Here is an 18528-nt window from a genome sequence, read left to right on the forward strand (position 1 = left end):
CTAATGCACTGCAATGACGTTTTGTTTTCCCGCTGAGATGCGGAGCTACAGGATTAAAACAATTTAATTACTATCCATTCCATAGAATCCATGCTCTTAATCTTTGCTGGTGAAGCAGAGCCATGTGTTACTCGTGTCCAGGGAAATGTGTCATCTTGTCACCTTGTCACCTTGTCACCTTGTCACGTAATGCAACAACCTGGAGTCATTTGAAATTGCACTTCACAAATCCTTTCATATGTGCAATCATTTTCTAATTAATTAAAGTTCAGCCTCTCCACTGGCTCTCTCTCTCTCATACACACACATGGCAATATACATACATCATGAATGTATACTGCCTTTGTAGCCTAATTAAAGTGTTGATGTAATGCAGTGCTGTAATTCTGTGCTCAATTAAAAGCACAAAAAGCTGATTTTTTGTCATGCTAGTTTGAATGTATACAGCAGTTTATCTTGTTGTTCCTCACAGATGTGGGGTTAAAAATACAATGTTTTAACATGATTACAATCCACTCTACACTGTTGCACAGATTCTGTGACCAGGCCTGCTACAGTGCAGAGACAGCCCATGGCGCGTTTCATCCTGGAAAGCTGCTCCAAATAGGATTATGTATCTCACCTGGCCAAAATACTATGATGACTAATTCAGGGCCCAAGGGTGGAAAAGTGGGAGATAAATCCTCCAGTTTAAAACAATCACTGGGGACACAGTGGACACAAACACAGCTCCCTGAGAAGCACATGCTTTAGGAAACACATTTACAGTACACTTTATTCTCCTTCACAGTAAATCCATTGCTGATTTTTATGTAAAGCAGAATATTTTGGACTTGCGGGAGATGGCACAGAATGACAGGGTGGTACTGGCAATCATGCACAGCACAGAAACAAAATAATTACATGGACACGATTGCTAGTGATTCAAGGACATGTCTGTATATTTATAATAATTGATCTGATGTATTAACACGGCAAGCAGAAGCTGCTTCAGTCCAATAAACACAAGAGCTTAAGAGGAAATAATAAGCGTGTCATGTCAAAGTGCCCTGCTGCACTTCAGAACCTTTCTTAGTCACTATGAATCACAAAAAGTACTTTAAATGCTATTCAAACATAAAAACATAAAACATGAAAACCAAATGAATGAAATCACAAATACTGACACCAATGAAACACGATGAAATCATACAATGGACCAAAAAACTGTAACAAAGGCAATTGTAAAATACAGACCAGATGGTACTGAGCACTTCTGAGATCATGACTCATGTAAAAACTGTAGACACCTAATAGAATAAATCAGTGGCGCATAGCAAAGAGCCGCTGAAAATCATTGCTTCAATTTAGCTTGGAAACACTTCCTGTAAAGACGGTCATACGGTGCCCCCATGTGGACAAAACCAGATATTAAGATAAGTACTAATAGACTTTTATAAGACACAATTTGAGATGCTGTGCTTTATGTATGGGAGCATGTGCAACATATCAGCAAATGCAACTCAGTGGTAAAAATGAAAATAAATAAATAACAAAAATAAAAAGTCCATAGCTTGTCCTTGCTTGCAGAATCAGAGCAACACAGATGATATATAATCTTCTAAAACTTTCTGCTTCTCTTTAAAAACAGCACCATCTCTCTTCAGGAGGCCGATCTCGGTCTCAAGAGCCTGGATTTTGGCCACGGTGTTCTCCTCCCTGCGGTCCAGTTCTGAGATCTTTGCATGCAAAGTCAATATCTTATTCCAAAGCTGATCTTTGTCCGTGTCCGGTCTGCAGTACGAGTGCTCGTAAACCAAAATGTGCTCTCCCTCGTCGGGTCCCCTCTCCTCCAAATAGCAGCCTGTGGGTTCGTCCTTGACCATTTCCACAGGGACAAAGGTAAAAGCCCGACCCAGTGCTTGGAGGGCAGTTGCTTCCACGTTTGCCTCTCCATCTGAGAAAGGGCCCAACGACTGACAGCACAACAAGGTCACGGTGGACTCAGTCAGCTCTTCAGAACGGGGCTCATTGCATGGGGACGGCACGAGGCAGGACGCTGTTGGCATCTCACAAGCAGCAGTCTGTATCTCTGAGAGATTTGAGTGACAGGGGACACCAGTGTCTGACACCAGAGGAGGTTCAAATGTAATCTCCCTGTGTTCTGAAACAATTTTGTTTGTTGTGATTGACTGGACCTTTTTGCATGTTCTGCTCAAAATGAGAGGCCTCTTACTGAGAGGACAGTCAAATCCTGTGGGATCAATGTCAATGTCTAAAGTCCTGGGTTTGGCCTTGGGGCTTCTTTTAATGGCAGTAACTTTTTTCTCACCGTCCTGAAATAAAAGAAAATTAGTCTTCATTAAATGGGATTATGCAAAGTGGAACTGTGATGGACAAGATAAAATCATTATTATTTCAAAATAATAAATTCCCTGCAGAGGCAATTCAGACACGTGCTGGTCAATCACAAGCAATGCAAAATAATAAACAGACTTGATGCACACCAAAAACTCTCAATGAACCTAAAACTTCTTGATATTTTCGGAGAGTGTGCTCTTCCACTTGTTCCCTTTTGCAGAAAATACCAATAAGTTTGTCCAGAGCTAAGTTTGGAATGTGCGGCAAGCCCTTCTTTCATGTTGGAACTGTGATGGATGTTGAGACAGGAAAACAAGACAGATACATACATCCTCAGTGGAAGGGAAAACAGTCGGGATGGCTGTGTTCTTCAGGTAGCGGATGCCCCATCGAATGTCGAAGCAGTCCTCTGTGAAATGCTCGCTGCACAGGTACTGGTGTCGACTTGGGGTCCACTCCTCCCGCTTCATGTTGTCCACCCATTTCTGAAGCCGAGACTTGTCTTGCAAGGGAAACCTTTGAGGGAAGAGAGGGAAACGTAAGGTAAAGGGCTGGTTTGAAACTATTCAAGGTTTCAGTAGTGGACTATCAGTGTGACTTGAATGTTTCATTATTACTATTATTTCACACTTTAACACAGTCTCCCCTTATACCATTACAAGCAGGTAACCACGACATACACAATACACTACTAACATGACAGTATTGTTAACTTCTCACTGTAGCCAATATTATCCATGACTAAAGGGGCTAAAGATAACAGAAAAGAGGCACTTTTCTAAACTAAACAGACATTTGGACTCAGAGACACAGCAGAAAGAAAACAGAAAACATACGGGTAGAAGCTAATTCTCTTGTTGTCTTGTCTAGATGCAGTTCCCCCGCGGTTTCTGCAAACTTTCACAGCACAGTACCGTGGCATATCTGCACTGAAACTACATGAAACGCGTTACATAGGCAGGTTTGTGGCTAAAATTATTTGAAAACACAGAGCAGCTCGTAAACGGTCACTTCCGGGTTGTATTCCACATAGCGGAGATGACGTTTACTCCGTTTAATAATCAAGATAGTCAACGTACCCTTCGGTTGCACAACTATATGGGGGGAAATTAAATGACACAAGATTACGTACATGTCTCCTTTAACCATTCATCATGTATTTTATGCACAAACCATTCAAAACAGTACACATATAAACTAAATAATATAATTTACTGGGCTGAAAACATGTTTCGGCCTCATACCTGTATCGATGATGCCAAAATAACAGAGCAAAGCGAAGACGGAAGTATACGCAGTTCACCCTCTTCCTTCGCTTGTATCCTTTTCGGACTATCCCCGTTCTCCACGTGCGCACTGTTTACACCAATCATAGCCGCCTGAGTCACTGTTTTAAGAAATGGACCAATGGAGTTGCGAGTCGTGGTGTTATAGCGCAGGAATGCAGCTCGTCAACAATTGTTAGCTTTCGTTTCGCATCAGCTGGAGCTGTCGGCGGCTGAAAGAAGAATCCTCAGGCTGTTCGTCGCCCCGTCTCCAGGTAATCTGTCTTTTCCATTACGCATTAACGTTATTTGTCGTGGGTGGTTAATCTGCAACTGAGAGCAAACAACAGAGTATCACTAACAAGCTGTTTGAAGACAGAGTTGATTTAAGTTTCTGCCTTATTCCACTAAAACAGTGAGTTGTCATTTTCTTGAGGCTGACGGCTCTGTTGAAACTAGCTAGCAAAGAAAAGTTAGTAATATGACCTATATTGTGGCTGTTATTTGAACAGTTAGTGCCCGTATCTTGAATGTTGAAACGGTTTCGAAAGTCTTTCTGCGTGTCAGGGGTGTGTGAAACGTCGCTAACCGAGCTGTCAAACTGCTCTCTTCACAGCCTCAAAGGTGCCAAAACCAGCAGTATGGCCACAGCGCAGTCGGTGTTGCTGCTCGCAGTGCATATTCTGCTGATCTCGGAGTTCATCCTGGCCAAGAGAGACTACTACGACATACTGGGGGTGCCCAAAGATGCCACTGAACGCCAGATCAAGAAGGCCTTCCATAAGCTGGCCCTGAAGTACCACCCAGACCGAAACAAGGGCCCAAACGCCGAGGCCAAGTTCAGAGAAATAGCAGAGGGTAAGTGAGTCACCAACTACTTAGGTAGTTCAGTAGTATTTATTTATTTTTAAATATATGTATGTAAGTAGAAGTAAATTGAGAAATGTCAGTGACAATGGTTAGGTTAGGTAACATATTGTATATTTGTGCATGTTTTTCATGACACAACAGGTCTTTAAGAGGAATGTCTTTAACTTCCTCCCTGAAGGACACTCCTAACAGTAATAATAGCTTGTCTTGCTTCTGTTGTGAAGTAACATATGTTGTCATGATGGCAGCTGAGTGTTTAAGAACACATTTATTGGTACACTCTCTTTGCCCTGGAAAGGTCACTAAGGATTTTTAAATTCATGGTGTCTACTACAGATGCCTAACAAGAGTTAGTAAGTAAATCATATGTAGGGCATACATTTAAACATTTTGCTCTCTCGTTTCGCAATGAATAGATAATAAACACATAATTGCTCAAGCTTGAAACTAAAGAGTGGCAGTGTCCTAGCAACCAACACAATGACTGATGTAATGTGTCTTTGTCCCATCAGCATACGAGACGTTATCAGATGATAAGAGGAGGCGAGAGTACGACCAGTTTGGCCACGGCCCATCGCCAGGGGAGGGCCACAGAGGAGGAGCAGGAGGCGACTACAACTTCAACCAGCACTACCAGTCCTTCAACTTCAACTTTGATGACATGTTCAAAGACTTTGACTCTTTTGGTCAGCAACAGCGACACCAACACCACTTCCACTCCCACTCCCAACACCAAGCCCACCAAAAGAGACACTTTGACAGCCACTTCCAGGCCCATCAGGAGGCTATGAACAGACAGAGGAGGCAGTTTCAGCAGACAGGCTTTGGTGGGGGACTCTTTGATGACATGTTTGAGGACTTGGAGAAGATGTTCTCCTTTAACTCGCACAGCTCCAGGACTGACAGCAGATTCCAGGGCACAGGAAAGCAGCACTGCAGGACAGTGACCCAGCGTAGGGGGAACATGGTGACCACCTTCACCGACTGCTCCTGAGACCAGCAAGAAAACAAGTGCAGTCACTTGGGACACTGCTGGGTTTTGTGGTTTTGGAATTGAATGCTAATTTATCACTTGGTGGAAAAAAAACAGTTTTGTGTGGCTTTTGTAATTTTTCTGTATGTAATTTCCTCTAGGAACAAATATCCAAGCCGGACTGATGAACGGCTGCTTCCAAGCAATAACTCGCTCACATTATTGCTCATAGCACAATATAAGTCTTAGGTTGATTCAGATACCTCCCCATTATTGAGCTTTCCAGGTTCATTATGTTTACTTGTGTTCATTTTTTATGATGGTACAATCTATTAGACTCAGGTATGGCCTATGGTTCAAAGATAATTTTGATTGTTTTGAGAGCATTGAGGCAATAAGATTTATTAAAACACCACAGATGTGCTGCAGCTATTTAGGCCATACTATTATTGTGCTCTCTTAAACATAAACCAGCCTTCGCTCATTTAAGCATAGTGTATTCTGGACACTAGTGTACTCTCTTGGTTTTTATTCATTAGCTTACAAATTGGCAAAAATTACACAGTTTTAAGTCTCACCAATTTTGATTCATAGAACTTGCATCAGATTTCGTTGTGAAAACGGAGCTTCACGTCCTGAATTGTGTGCAAGTTGGCCATTATCAACTGTTACCTCGTTTTAGTTTCTTCCTGCAGAGCTGCATCTACCTTCTCTCAGTCAGGGTAGGAAGTGAACATCAGTCCCATGACAAACGCTGGTATACTTTGTGTACTTTCTCAGCTGTTTTGTGACCAGTTGTTTCTGGTGGTTACTAAAACCTGGGGTCATCTGCCAGTGAAGCTGAATGGTCTGAAATGTTTTCTGAACTGATCATAATGTGCAATATTTAGCTCCTTTGCTCTTCATGTTGCCTATCTTTCATAGACAGTGCTGTGTTAATGTCATTGTCTAATGTCCGCACTTTGTGTGTGAGTGCGTGTGTGTGTGTGCGTGTGCGTGCGTGTGCGTGCGTGTCGAGAGTGGCCTGAATGTTGATTGGCTGCATAATGTTTGTACAATGAATAAAAAGTTACAAGAGCAAGCAAAAAGTGTCAGAAATGCAAGTAATTTGTCTTAATCGTAAATACGATTTATTGTTTCAGTCAATGTTGATCTCTATAAATATTGTTTTACCTGTTCATTAGATCATTGTTACATTACATTAGCATTACATTACATTACAGTTACCATAGTGCCTGTGCATTACATCAGGTTGCTCTAAATTTTAATGCAAAAGGGATGAAAAGTAGTGGTAGAAAAGAAGTGCTAAAATTGTGCTTAAATTCTAACTTCATTTGGACAAAGACATGAATATTTGTTAAAAATCTACATGTCATGCCTACATAATAGGTGCGGCCCACTTTATTTGCTGAGTCATTGCCATCCATAACAACATTAAAGGGTAAATACAAAGATGCAAATCGATCAATTCAATATGGTCTCAGCTATGCTTAGCATTTAATTTTTTGACTTCCACCCATCAGAGGCGACATTAAAATGATTACAAGGAACAGCACATGACAAAGAGGAAGACTCTTTTTGCCTTAAAGCAATCCAGCTGATCGCCCATGAGACCTGACCCCAAATTGACCATTCCTCTCAACTTCTCATGCTGAGAAACCATGTGGACCTGTAGTGTTGTGGGCTGCTAGGTGCTGGCTAAGTAGGCTAAAGGATAACTATTACTGCTTAATAAGTGTCTGATAAAAATCTTAATGTATCCCTCATGGAAATGACATTCTCACTTAAACAGTTAAATATCCAAAGTGGCTGTAATTATAACAAAGAAACAAAGATGGCTGGTCATGTTTTTATATAAACGCCAGTTGGAGTGATGTTACAAACATCCATGTAACCAGGACAGGTGTAATGTGTGTCCCCGCCTTTAGCTGAGTTAAACTGTTAAACTCTTAGAGATATTAGATAATAACTTCAGAACGTCAACTTTCATTGTTCCTTATTTAGTCGTTAATATTTCATGTTGTTAATGTTTCATAAAGAAATACTTAAGATTAGAAACAAAGATATCCAGGGTTTTAAAGTGAGACTATGCAAAATGTGCTGAACAGTGGCCTCTTAAACAAAAAGTGGCAATTACATTATACAAATTGGCCCAATGTATTAATTTCTTATCTGTAACCTGCTAAAATGTAATGTAACACTAGCACAAGTAGAGAAGAGTCAAAACATCAGTTTTATTGCAAACCCTTAATTTGTAAGTGGAAGAATCTTTCTTCTTTCAGAAATGACATAGACTCACTTTAACACAGATTATGTCGTAAAAACATGGATATAAAATAATTTATTCTTCCCAATTTAACTATGTAATCTGCAGCAAAAGGAATTTCAAAAAGGAATTTCCTTGTGACACAAGAAATCCCCAACAACTCATTGTCTTCATTAAATCTGGTTTCCGACTCTTCAGAATAATGCTCAGAATGAATGAAAGCAGTTGTTTCCCCAGTTTCATAGAAACCCTTGCACAGATTTCACGCTATACAGTGCAAATCTTGCATTTAAACCGCTCCATTTGTGCTGACTCACTCTTCCCTCTCCTGGGTCCATGACGTGCAAGGCAGGCGTGACTAATCAAACTCAGGCTCACTTTATTTCTGCCCTTTAGCCCCACCCCTCTCACTGACTTTAACACAAGAGGCTGCCTCTTCTCCGAGTGCAGAGTAGAAAAGAGTCTGCTTGGTGATTTAACCTGGTACAACTGCAACTCCAACATGGTGCCTTCAGTCACACTCAACAATGGAGCAAAGATGCCTATTGTGGGTCTGGGAACATGGAGGGTAAGGCTGAACATTTTACACTTACAATAGATACAGTTTAGAAAATAGATGTATGGACTTCAGTACCTATTACATTTCAGGGGTTCTGTGGTCTGTACTATCTGTATTATTTATGTTTTGCATGTTATGCTTTGCTGCCTGAATCCACTGGATCTGCAAACTTCAAACATACAAAGAAATCTATTATTTATGGTGCAATTGCAACACTATAAACTGCTTCGTTTCACTGACTGACCTCAACATTGTCTCTTCCAGGAGTTTAGATATTAAAATGTTAGTACACACTAACCTCTGCCTGAACAGATTTGTTTAGTAGCAGTCAAACTGGTGATACCAGCAATGAAAACATGCACTTTACATTGATTTCGTACCATTTCATATTTTCTAAATAGAACATTCACTAATATAAGGCCAGGACAACACACAAACGATAATCACCGCCACAGCTGCCACTGACACATATTTTACTCAATATATTGATGCTTATCTGCATCTCCAGTTTCCTTGTTTTTGTATCACCCTCTCTCAATAGGCAGACCCAGGAAAGGTCACTGAGGCTGTGAAGGTGGCAATAAGTGCTGGTTACAGACACATTGATGGCGCTTATGTGTACCAGAATGAAGAAGAAGTTGGGGCTGGAATTCGTGCCATGATTGACCAAGGAGTGGTAAAGAGGGAGGACCTATTCGTTGTCAGCAAGGTACGCTATGAGAAAATGAATCCACAGGTGCTTCTAAACACTACAAATCAAGTTTTGCTCAAAGGCCGTTATCGCCTTTTGACTTAGTGCACGGGCTTCTGTTGTTTGTCAGCAGTTCAGGGAGACATGCAACGCCATGTCTGGAAATGTTGTTAGTCAGAGTATTTTCCCATTTTGTTCCCTTGTAATCCATCACATGCACTTTACTATTTACAATAAGCAACAATCATCTGACCCACTAATACTACAGTTTCACCACCGGACTACCAGCATGCCCCACTCTCAGCTGATTAGCCCTGCATATACACTATATCACCCTGACAGGTACTGTTTATTTTTCATAGTTATGGTGCTCCTTCCACATCCCGTCTCTGGTGAGGGGAGCCTGTGAGAAGACGCTCAGTGACCTAAAACTGGACTACCTGGACCTTTACCTCATGCATTTCCCTATGGGAGTGAAGGTGTGGATTCCACTGTCCTGTCCTGGCCATAGAAAACAAAAGTTGACATGGCAATACCCCTGTTTAACATTTCCTCTGCAAGTTCTAGTCAAGCAAAGCTGTTTATATTGCGGACAAATACAGGGCTCCTTAATGAGTCTTATTATCAGAAATACTAAATATGGTTTGACATTTTTATTTTTGCCACTGCAGCCAGGGGAAGAGCTTTTCCCTTTAGATGAGCACAGCCAGGTCATTTCTGATGGCAGCAACTTCTTGGACACTTGGGAGGTAATTTAAGTGACTCAGTGCAGTTTTACACACCGATTGCAATTGACTTGCTGGCATCTTAAATCAAATGAAATATGGACACATAAATAGGTTGTAAAACAAGATGCATCACTAAACCAGTGTGCAATGTGTCTCACAGGCTATGGAAAAGCTGGTGGATGCTGGGCTGGTCAAGGCCATCGGCATCTCCAACTTCAACAAAGACCAGATTGAAGCCATACTCAACAAGCCAGGCCTCAAGTACAAGCCTGCCAACAACCAGGTACAGAACACGACCTTCATTCCACAACATATTGTGGAAAGAAAATAAAAGCTGAAGCGTTTTGGTCTTCCTTCAGATTGAGTGCCATCCGTACCTGACCCAGGAGAAGCTGATTAACTACTGCCACTCAAAGGGCATCTCAGTGACAGCTTACGGCCCCTTGGGCTCCCCTGACAGACCCTGGTGAGAGGCAGCGCGCCCCCTGTCGTACACAGCACTTGCAGAAAAGTGTATCAAGAATATTAACAGTCACTCTTTTCTGTTCTTATTTACAAAAGGGCTTCAACTAATGAGATGTCTCTGCTGGAGGAACCTGCGATCAAGGCCATAGCTAACAAGTACAACAAGACTCCAGCACAGGTAAGACAGAAAAAAGGGTCTACCTAATATTGATGTTTCCCTTTCTTTATCTTTCTAAAACATTTTGGATTATATTAATTATGGGATGCAAAGCTAAAGTTTGGTAAGGCAACACACTCAAGATCACATACCAGATAGAGGTGCACAGCACAAACTATAGTGAAGAAGCAGATCTTATATTGTTGTGATATCTATGTGTTTCAGTCAGTGGGCGCATACTGAACAGCAAACACACTGGACATAACTGCTTTGTCTGAAGTTGTCTAACGCTTAATTTCAAAAGTTAAATAACAAAAAAAGACAAAGTCAGTGCTGTCACATGGTGGATGAAAAGGTTTGTTACAAAACTCTAACTAACTGTGGGAAATGAAACGGTACCGTATTGTGTGGTGATCCACCAGAAATGGGATATTGCAGAGGTGTTCAGGAAGATGCCTGAATAATGCTTTGCACTTATGAACTGTGTTCCCACCAGGTTCTTATCAGGTTCCACATCCAGAGGAATGTGATTGTCATTGCCAAGTCAGTAACACCCAGTCGAGTCAAGGAAAATTTCCAGGTATACCAAACGTTGCTCTCGTGTATTCACACTGAATCATTTTAGAGGAATTTAGGTTTTGGCATTTGGCAAAAAATCTGATTAGCTGAGCTGCTCTTTCTCTCTCTTTCAGTTGTTTGACTTTGAGCTGAGTGAAGACGACATGGAGACCATTCTGAGCTTGAACAAGAACTGGAGAGGATTCCAAATACAATGGTGGGCAGACAGGAAGACAGAGGGGAAAAGGGAAAAACGGAGAGATGTGACGATAACGGGCAGAAGCAGAGCTAACTGAATTCTTGCAGGGTACAGGTCCATTATCATTACCAACAAGTAATATGTGTTCTCTTCTTTTGTCTGCAGGGCCTCAAAGCACAAAGACTTCCCCCTGAACACAGAATACTAACTCATCAGACAACATGTTGCTTGAATAATCAAGACAGTGCCTGAATAATGATTTGCACCAGCTTGTACTGGACCACTTTTGTATGCTTTTTGTATGCATGAATTCAGTGAATGTATTGAGCATCTTTTATACATCCTGTTCTATTAGGATACAGTGGTTGTATGTTGATATAGTGAATAGAGCTTAAGAATGACTGGTATTCAACCTAATTTGACCCAGCATTTATAATATTGAGTTACTACCTGGTCCTTTTTCATGATACATTTATACTGTCTAACCCCTGTACTTGTGCTGTATTTCTTTGTTTTTAATGCATTGCTGTATGTTAATTTGCTGAAATTTGCTATATAAGTACACTTGCTTTCCCTGTAATGTCAATTACAATTATATCCTGTTTGTGACAACACAACAAAAACAGTACATCAGTGTGTGATAACCATTTGACTTGATAAAATGGAAATTTTCAGTAAAACCTTTCTCAGTCCTCCTGCCTTCCCACTCACACCAAAGACAGTTTGTTTTGTCGGCAGCCTCAATTTCCTTCCTTACAAGAGGATAATAAAAATTAATTACCACACAACGTGGATCCTCTCACCTAAATCACATCTGTGTATATGTATGTGTGTGTGTGTGTGTATATATATATGTATATATGGTTCATAGGGTCAGGAGAGGCCATCTATTATCTTTTCTGACCCCTTGTGGTCACTAAGAGGCACACACCTGTTTTGTTTCTCCCACATGACTTTATTTTCAGCGCTTTACGAACCAGCTTACAGGGGAAGTGATAGCGACCGTTTCGTAACAGGGTTAATACACATGATTATTAAGTGCCATGTATGACTCAAGAGTGGGAAGTAGTTTCTCCTCCTTAGACAAGTGGAGGTAATATGTTCTGGATTTCTGGAGATAATAGTGCCTTTACTTTTATATATATATATCTGCCCAAGTGGTAAAAATAAACCTGGTCACAGACTGAAATTGGAAGAAAAAACAGGTTAGGAGTGCTCTGAAGTGTGACACATCTCTGGATATGATCACATTTGTGCTATGAAAAATACATTTTGACTTAAATACTTTGTCTGAGAATTTCCTGTAGGTAGTTTTTTCCTCTTACACATGATACTACAAACATGTCAAACTACAAATAAAACACTCACATCCACGCTTTTGTAAAATGCTTGTTCTGTTCTCAGAACTGTTACTAATTTTTCTGAATATTTTATCCGACTGTATATGGCACACATTTTGGTTCTTCAGTAACTTCCACACAGACTACAAAGTAATAAGACTAACAATTCACATATAAAAAGCTCTTTGGAGTGTGTGTAACACTGGTTACTGTTTTTATGGAGACAAAACAGGTAACAAAAGAAGTTTCTCTTGAGAAATGCAACATGAATACAAATTTGATGCAAGGCCACACTAGCATTGCAGACTGCTCTACAGAACGGGAAAGCCAGCAGTCGAGAGGGCACCCAACGTAAACCTGTGGAAATTCTGCTCTTTTCATTTTCAGAATTCAGCTTTGAATGGATAATCCTTGTGCTTCGTGCTCCTACGGAAAAAAAAAAGAAAAGGAAAAAATCAAAAAAGGTTGCCTGAGACACAACATCTTCTTAACAATGTTATAAAACAAAACAATATGCAATCTCACCATTGCATGGGACAGACTCTCCAGTTCCTGTTGAATCCTAATATAGTCTTCATTTCCTCCTCAGTTAGTTCAAAGTCAAACACCTGCAAAGATTTAAACAACAGTGTTCATGCACGAGCCAAAAGGGTAAGTAAGTGAAGCAGATTGAGGGCTAATCCTAAAAAATATCTGAACAATTTCTCAGCCAATTACCTGGAAATTCTCCTGAATGCGCTGAGGTGTGATTGACTTGGGGATCACGATCACGTTCCTTTGGATGTGAAAGCGGATCAGGACCTGGCGGGGAAGGAAAAAAGGGTATTAACATGTGATCAGAGCTCACGACTTTAAGTGTAGTAACAGTAAGAGCCATGCGAATGGTAATTAAATCAAGCACATTCTTCTCTCTTGCAGTTGTGTTGCCTACTACACTATGATGGAGAATAAACTCAGACTATAATGCTTGTTTTTCTTTAAGAGAAAAGAGCAACAAGCATTATTTTTGTATGTGCACAATAACTTTTTTTTAAAACTTTAACTAGCTCTCTTTCATTTTTAATTTGTTCAAGCCAGTGTGAGTGCTGCACCTGAGCAGGTGTCTTCTTGTGCTTCTCAGCAATGGCTTTAATGTTCGGGTCTTCCAGCAGTGAGGGGTCTTCAGGTTTAGCCCTGCAATTTTAAATACATCACCCAGTATTATTTATAGGACTCACACACATTGCTTTATTTTACTGACAATCAAAGGTAGACAAAATAATGGAAATATCCCAGAAAAGGGCTAACTCTGAATGAACTTAACTACAGTCAAACACTGCTACGAAGGTGGGACGCTGTGAAAAAGATCTAACCATCAACACCTTTACATACGGCTTCTCAAGCAAATTCTCTGCAGAAAATAAAGATTTATGAGTCAAAAACCAAACAAAACCAAACATAAAAAGGCAATTACTTAATGTCTAAATCATGACAAAATGTACCACACACAGACAAACTACATAGACAAAGAGGAACAACAGTCACAAGTTCAAACTAAAAAAAAAGGGATATGACAAACATAACAGGGTTGAAAAATACTGAATCAGCATTCAATCAAACAGGACCCACTTTGCAGCAGTGTGCTGACAATAAGTTCCTTCTCGTGTTATTTTGACACAACTGTGATTGTCATGCTGACTGACCAGGGCCTGTCGGGGGAGCCCAGGGGGCTGTAAGCTGTCACTGAGATGCCCTGAGACTGGCAGTAGCTGATCAGCTTCTCCTGGGTCAGGTACGGGTGGCACTCCACCTAATGGGACAAACACACAACCATGGAGTAATGCCTAAACCACATCAAATAAATGTCACGTTATTCAGGCCATCAACATATACTCTGACCATGTTTTTCAAGATACAGATAGATGATAAAGATTTATAAATAAATAAAGATGTTAATTGGCACAATACTAAGTGCAGTAGTATTTTAGTAAGTAACTGTCTAGCCTTTAAGATTTGAGTTCCATACATAAATCATTTTACAGTGGCTTCAAACTATTCAATTAAGTATGAAATGTAAAAGTAATACTTCCTGCTTTGTGTAATACAATTAAAAAAGTATTCTAGCATGAGCTTATAACAGAGGCACAAGAGCACATTTGTGTGATTGCATTAAGCATAAGCCTATGGAGCCTACTGTACTTCTTTGATATTACTTTAAAGGATAAATTTGCTCAGATTCAATATACAAGGGTCCTTTTATTTTAGGGTGCTCTGTGTTTGATGTGTATGGTGACAAAGGGCAGTGGGGAAATGGTGCTGTAATCGAATACAGACAAAAACAAGACAGTGATGGTGAACGATGGTTCTGAAAAACAGCAAAACCATAAGGTCACCTCAGCTAATTGGTGCAGCCCGAGGGGAAACTGCTGAGGCCCAAAAAGAATTAAGCAGACATTTGTTTCTCAGACCTGATGGGAGGAGACAGATAATGCCATTATGGCCTCTTGCCCTTTAAGAACCCCAATCTTGAAATCTGTTTTCTTGCTGCTCAGTAGCCTTGACTCAAACATGTTACATGTAAAAAGGCTGCATATGTATGTTTAAACAGCAGCCAGTAAATTGTTATCAAATGAAATGTGGTATCTTATTGTTCTACAAATGTGCACTGAGCTAAGGTCACTGGAAGGTGACTTTACTTAGTTAAATAAGTGTCCTGTGTACCTGGTTGTTGGCAGGCTTGTATTTGAGGCCTGGCTTGTTGAGAATGGCTTCAATCTGCTCCTTGTTGAAGTTGGAGACACCGATAGCTTTGACCAAACCAGCATCCACCAGCTCTTCCATCCCCTGTGAAAATAGACCATAACATAACATGTTTATTTTTACTCCCATTTGTCTCCACTTCCTTGCTTTAGTCAACAGCACCTCGTTGATCACATTTTAACTTGCACTAGTCCAAACCTGTCTCAAAATACCCAGCTAAGATCCCTCCAACTCTACCACCTTTCGGTGAGTTTTTAAAGAATCTTTGTGACTTTCTGTTCCCATGCGAAGCTCTTTGCTGCTCAGTTGTGGATCCTCTGTCTTTATCAGATTCACTGTCTGTGCCTCCACTGAGTCACAATGGGTAAGAATCACATTTGTGTTTTGGGACTGCACTTTTACACTGCACGGTGCTCTTGTTTGATATTTCTTCATTTTCCTGGACTTGATGAGTCACATTAGAGTTCCCAAAAAGGGAACTCACCTCCCATGTCTCCAGGAAGTGAGTATCATCATTGATCGTCTCTCCTGCGCTGTCCAAAGGAAAAAGCTCACTGCCAGCCTGTAATATGACAAAGGGATTGATAGATGTTACTTTGATGCTGAAACTTACAAAAATAAGTGTGTAGAGTGCATAGTAAAATTTAACACAAAGGAGATTCCACCTGAATCATAAGAACACAGACACATATATACATATATTTTCACACACTGCTGACAAGACAATCGTGTGCCTACCTTGAAACCCATGGGCCAGTGCACTAGATAGAGGTCAAGGTAGTCCAGTTTAAGATCACTGAGAGTCTTCTCACAGCCTTGTCTGACCAGGGACTTCTCATGGAAAGTGCACCACAGCTATGAAATGAAAGGAGAGGGAAGTCAATGAGCTAGCAGGCAAGCTCAGGAATCCAGTATTAAAACACTGTTGACATACAGTGTAAAGTTCAAATGCCTATTTGTGGAAGAAATAATAATGAGGACATACACATGGACATTATGCACCCACAACTCACCTTGCTAACGATGAAAAGATCCTCTCTCTTGACCACACTATCGTTGATCATGGCCTGAACACCCGCTCCCACCTCTGCCTCGTTCTGGTAGACGTATGCTCCATCGATGTGCCTGTAACCTGCTGAGATGGCTGCTTTCACCGCCTCAGTGACCTTACCAGGGGGAGACTAACAGACAGGGATGGTTTGTTATTGTGGTATACAGAAGAGCGACTACTATTCACTAACAATAGTTACAGAATACCTTAGCTGCAACTCCTCTATCATCTAGACATACTGTGCCATAATAACGCCAAGGCAAATACTTATTTTAATGTCAGTGTACAGTATATTAATAGTTCATGTTTTGCTTCAGTGTAACCCACATACCAATTGTACAAAAATGCTATTGTCTTTTGTCTAAGAGGGAGTTTTAGTTCCTGATTTAATTCCCCAGTTTAGTTCTAGAGACATTTGGTTGGAGAAGAAGAGAAAAAGTTCCACTTTAATTTTGTTCTTGGGGTAATGTGTCCTCTGCACTTGTCCCATCCTGACTGTTTAGCTGAAAGAAGGTTAATTAAGTTATACTTTAATCCTTGCGGTAATGTGTCCTCTTTGATCATTTGATCCAAACTGCTTAGGGGCAGTTGACAGTCTCAGTGCAGCACCCTGGGGGAAATTCACAAGGGACATAATACCTAACATTTTATAGCTGATACTAATTATTATACCAATAGATAATTTATGGAAGAAAAGTACAGGAAACAGCATCCTTCTCAGATAATAATGTTGCTAACGTTAAAGCACACAAAAGCTGGGCCTGTCCTCACTGTCAACAAATAAAACGAAACTGGCAGTTCAAGTTGTATGAAAAAGCAAAGCACGCACTTTAAGGATTAGGTTGCATCATTGTTGGTGTCTATAACAACACTCTAACGAGGGTAACTGTGACTTTTGTGGGTTACACTGAATAAAGACAGAAGCCTGCTAGCAAAGACTAACTCACAGTCTCTATAGTTACAGCTTAACTTAACTTGACCCAGCAGGTTTGCACACGAACGTCAAGAGCGTCAAACCTGCTGTTGGGGCGCATTAGCTAAGGTTAGTATCAGTTTAGGTTATGCCAAGAGAAGAAAAATGTCAACTCAAAGTTACTTGAAAAATACATTTCAATTCATGGCGAATTTTTATCGGTTATATCGGCAGGTACGCCGAGGAAAATTTGTTTTAACGACTCATTTATGTAACACTCTCCAGTCACGCGTTCTGTTGGCACGTCCAGCTAGCTTACTTAACAAGTTAAGTATTAACTAGGTAGGACAACATGGTGAATAAAGATAAACGCACCTTCCACGTTCCCAGCCCCACAATGGGCATTTCTGCACCGGTGTTCAGTTTCACTGTTGTTGCCATTTCTCCAGAGGACGAGCGGAGCCTTTGTGCGGTTATGACAGTCGATCAGCAGCAGCAGCAAACGCAGAGAGCACAGAGATAGCAGAGCGATGGCATCGTCGATCGATTAACGATGCCTTTTAATTCATTTAGGTGAACTGAGGCCACACACTCTCCTGCCAATCTGTTTTTATTTGGCAGCGTCACTTCTTAACATGTCCATCTACACTGGAGGCAAACAGAGGCACCCTTTGTCTAACTGAAAATGTTGGTATTAGCAGTGGTAGAAGAACTCTCAGATGTTTTATTAAAATAAAACTACCACAATATAAAAATACAAGTACAAGTCATGTAATTCAGAATTGCACTTAAGTAAAAGTATAGGGATTACATGTAAGTGTGTTTAAAGTCAAGCTGCTTTTAATTCATTTTAATTACTTAATTTGCAGCTGGTTTAATCGTAATCGTAACTAGTATCTATATCTGTCAGATAAATGTAGAAGAAATACAATATTTCCCTGTAAAATGTAGTGGAAATATTCAGATAAAGTACAATTACCACGTGCATGGAACTTTAGTGTAATACTTGGGTAAATGTACTTTGTTACTTTCCACCACTGATTGCCAGCCAGTGAAAATTAAACACAAACACATTTACTCAACTACTGCACAATTGTGAGGGTTTCTGCGCACTTTTTGAAATCAAATATAATGCTTTTTAAGAAAATGTCAAGGTCTTAAATAAATGCACATTAGGACTGGGCGACATGTTTGAAAAAATAGGAATATTTTTCCAATATTGATATGTATCTCTATATGTCAAATGTAGACAAATGACAATCTAAATTTTAATGCACTGCAGTTTTGTAATCTGTTTTATTCGTCTAGTAAGTGGCATTTATATGATTGGGGACCCCTAAACTTTCAGAGGACCCACGATTGTTCCCACACCTGAGAACCACTTGGCAAAATAACCTGCCTTAAATATAATGAT

At 40.4% G+C, this 18528-nt stretch overlaps 4 protein-coding genes across 6 annotated transcripts; 2 read left to right on the plus strand and 2 right to left on the minus strand.

Moving 5' to 3' along the window:
- Nucleotides 1-1571: 1571 nt before the first annotated feature.
- LOC139305361 (THAP domain-containing protein 5-like) lies at nucleotides 1572-3262 on the minus strand. The gene is made up of 3 exons (XM_070929334.1): nucleotides 3177-3262; nucleotides 2670-2856; nucleotides 1572-2315 (listed from the first exon to the last, which is right to left on the minus strand). Exons 1-3 carry the CDS (start codon nucleotides 3260-3262, stop codon nucleotides 1572-1574), a joined length of 1017 nt encoding a protein of 338 aa, XP_070785435.1.
- A 557-nt stretch (nucleotides 3263-3819) lies between these two features.
- LOC139304849 (dnaJ homolog subfamily B member 9-like) lies at nucleotides 3820-6525 on the plus strand. The gene is made up of 3 exons (XM_070928737.1): nucleotides 3820-3880; nucleotides 4222-4463; nucleotides 4988-6525. The coding sequence occupies exons 2-3, from the start codon at nucleotides 4247-4249 to the stop codon at nucleotides 5467-5469; spliced, it is 699 nt and encodes a 232-aa protein (XP_070784838.1). The 5' UTR covers nucleotides 3820-3880; nucleotides 4222-4246; the 3' UTR covers nucleotides 5470-6525.
- A 1658-nt stretch (nucleotides 6526-8183) lies between these two features.
- LOC139305296 (aldo-keto reductase family 1 member B1-like) lies at nucleotides 8184-11848 on the plus strand. Of its 2 annotated transcripts, none has more exons than XM_070929246.1 (10): nucleotides 8184-8282; nucleotides 8815-8982; nucleotides 9327-9443; nucleotides 9636-9713; nucleotides 9853-9975; nucleotides 10052-10158; nucleotides 10254-10335; nucleotides 10811-10894; nucleotides 11007-11089; nucleotides 11237-11848. In XM_070929246.1, exons 1-10 carry the CDS (start codon nucleotides 8217-8219, stop codon nucleotides 11277-11279), a joined length of 951 nt encoding a protein of 316 aa, XP_070785347.1. In that variant the 5' UTR covers nucleotides 8184-8216; the 3' UTR covers nucleotides 11280-11848. The 2 variants fall into 2 exon arrangements, with proteins under 2 accessions (XP_070785347.1, XP_070785348.1); XM_070929247.1 differs by having other exon boundaries at nucleotides 8254-8282; nucleotides 8819-8982.
- A 157-nt stretch (nucleotides 11849-12005) lies between these two features.
- On the minus strand, nucleotides 12006-17617 carry LOC139305342 (aldo-keto reductase family 1 member B1-like). 2 transcript variants are annotated; one of them, XM_070929313.1, is made up of 10 exons: nucleotides 17490-17617; nucleotides 16164-16331; nucleotides 15889-16005; nucleotides 15635-15712; nucleotides 15112-15234; nucleotides 14094-14200; nucleotides 13503-13584; nucleotides 13129-13212; nucleotides 12937-13019; nucleotides 12006-12834 (listed from the first exon to the last, which is right to left on the minus strand). In XM_070929313.1, the coding sequence occupies exons 1-10, from the start codon at nucleotides 17553-17555 to the stop codon at nucleotides 12795-12797; spliced, it is 948 nt and encodes a 315-aa protein (XP_070785414.1). In that variant the 5' UTR covers nucleotides 17556-17617; the 3' UTR covers nucleotides 12006-12794. The 2 variants fall into 2 exon arrangements, with proteins under 2 accessions (XP_070785414.1, XP_070785413.1); XM_070929312.1 differs by having other exon boundaries at nucleotides 12006-12837.
- Between the last annotated feature and the right edge of the window lie 911 nt (nucleotides 17618-18528).

The sequence above is a fragment of the Enoplosus armatus genome, chromosome 22 (assembly GCF_043641665.1).
Source record: "Enoplosus armatus isolate fEnoArm2 chromosome 22, fEnoArm2.hap1, whole genome shotgun sequence".
In the NCBI taxonomy this organism is placed as follows: domain Eukaryota; kingdom Metazoa; phylum Chordata; class Actinopteri; order Centrarchiformes; family Enoplosidae; genus Enoplosus; species Enoplosus armatus.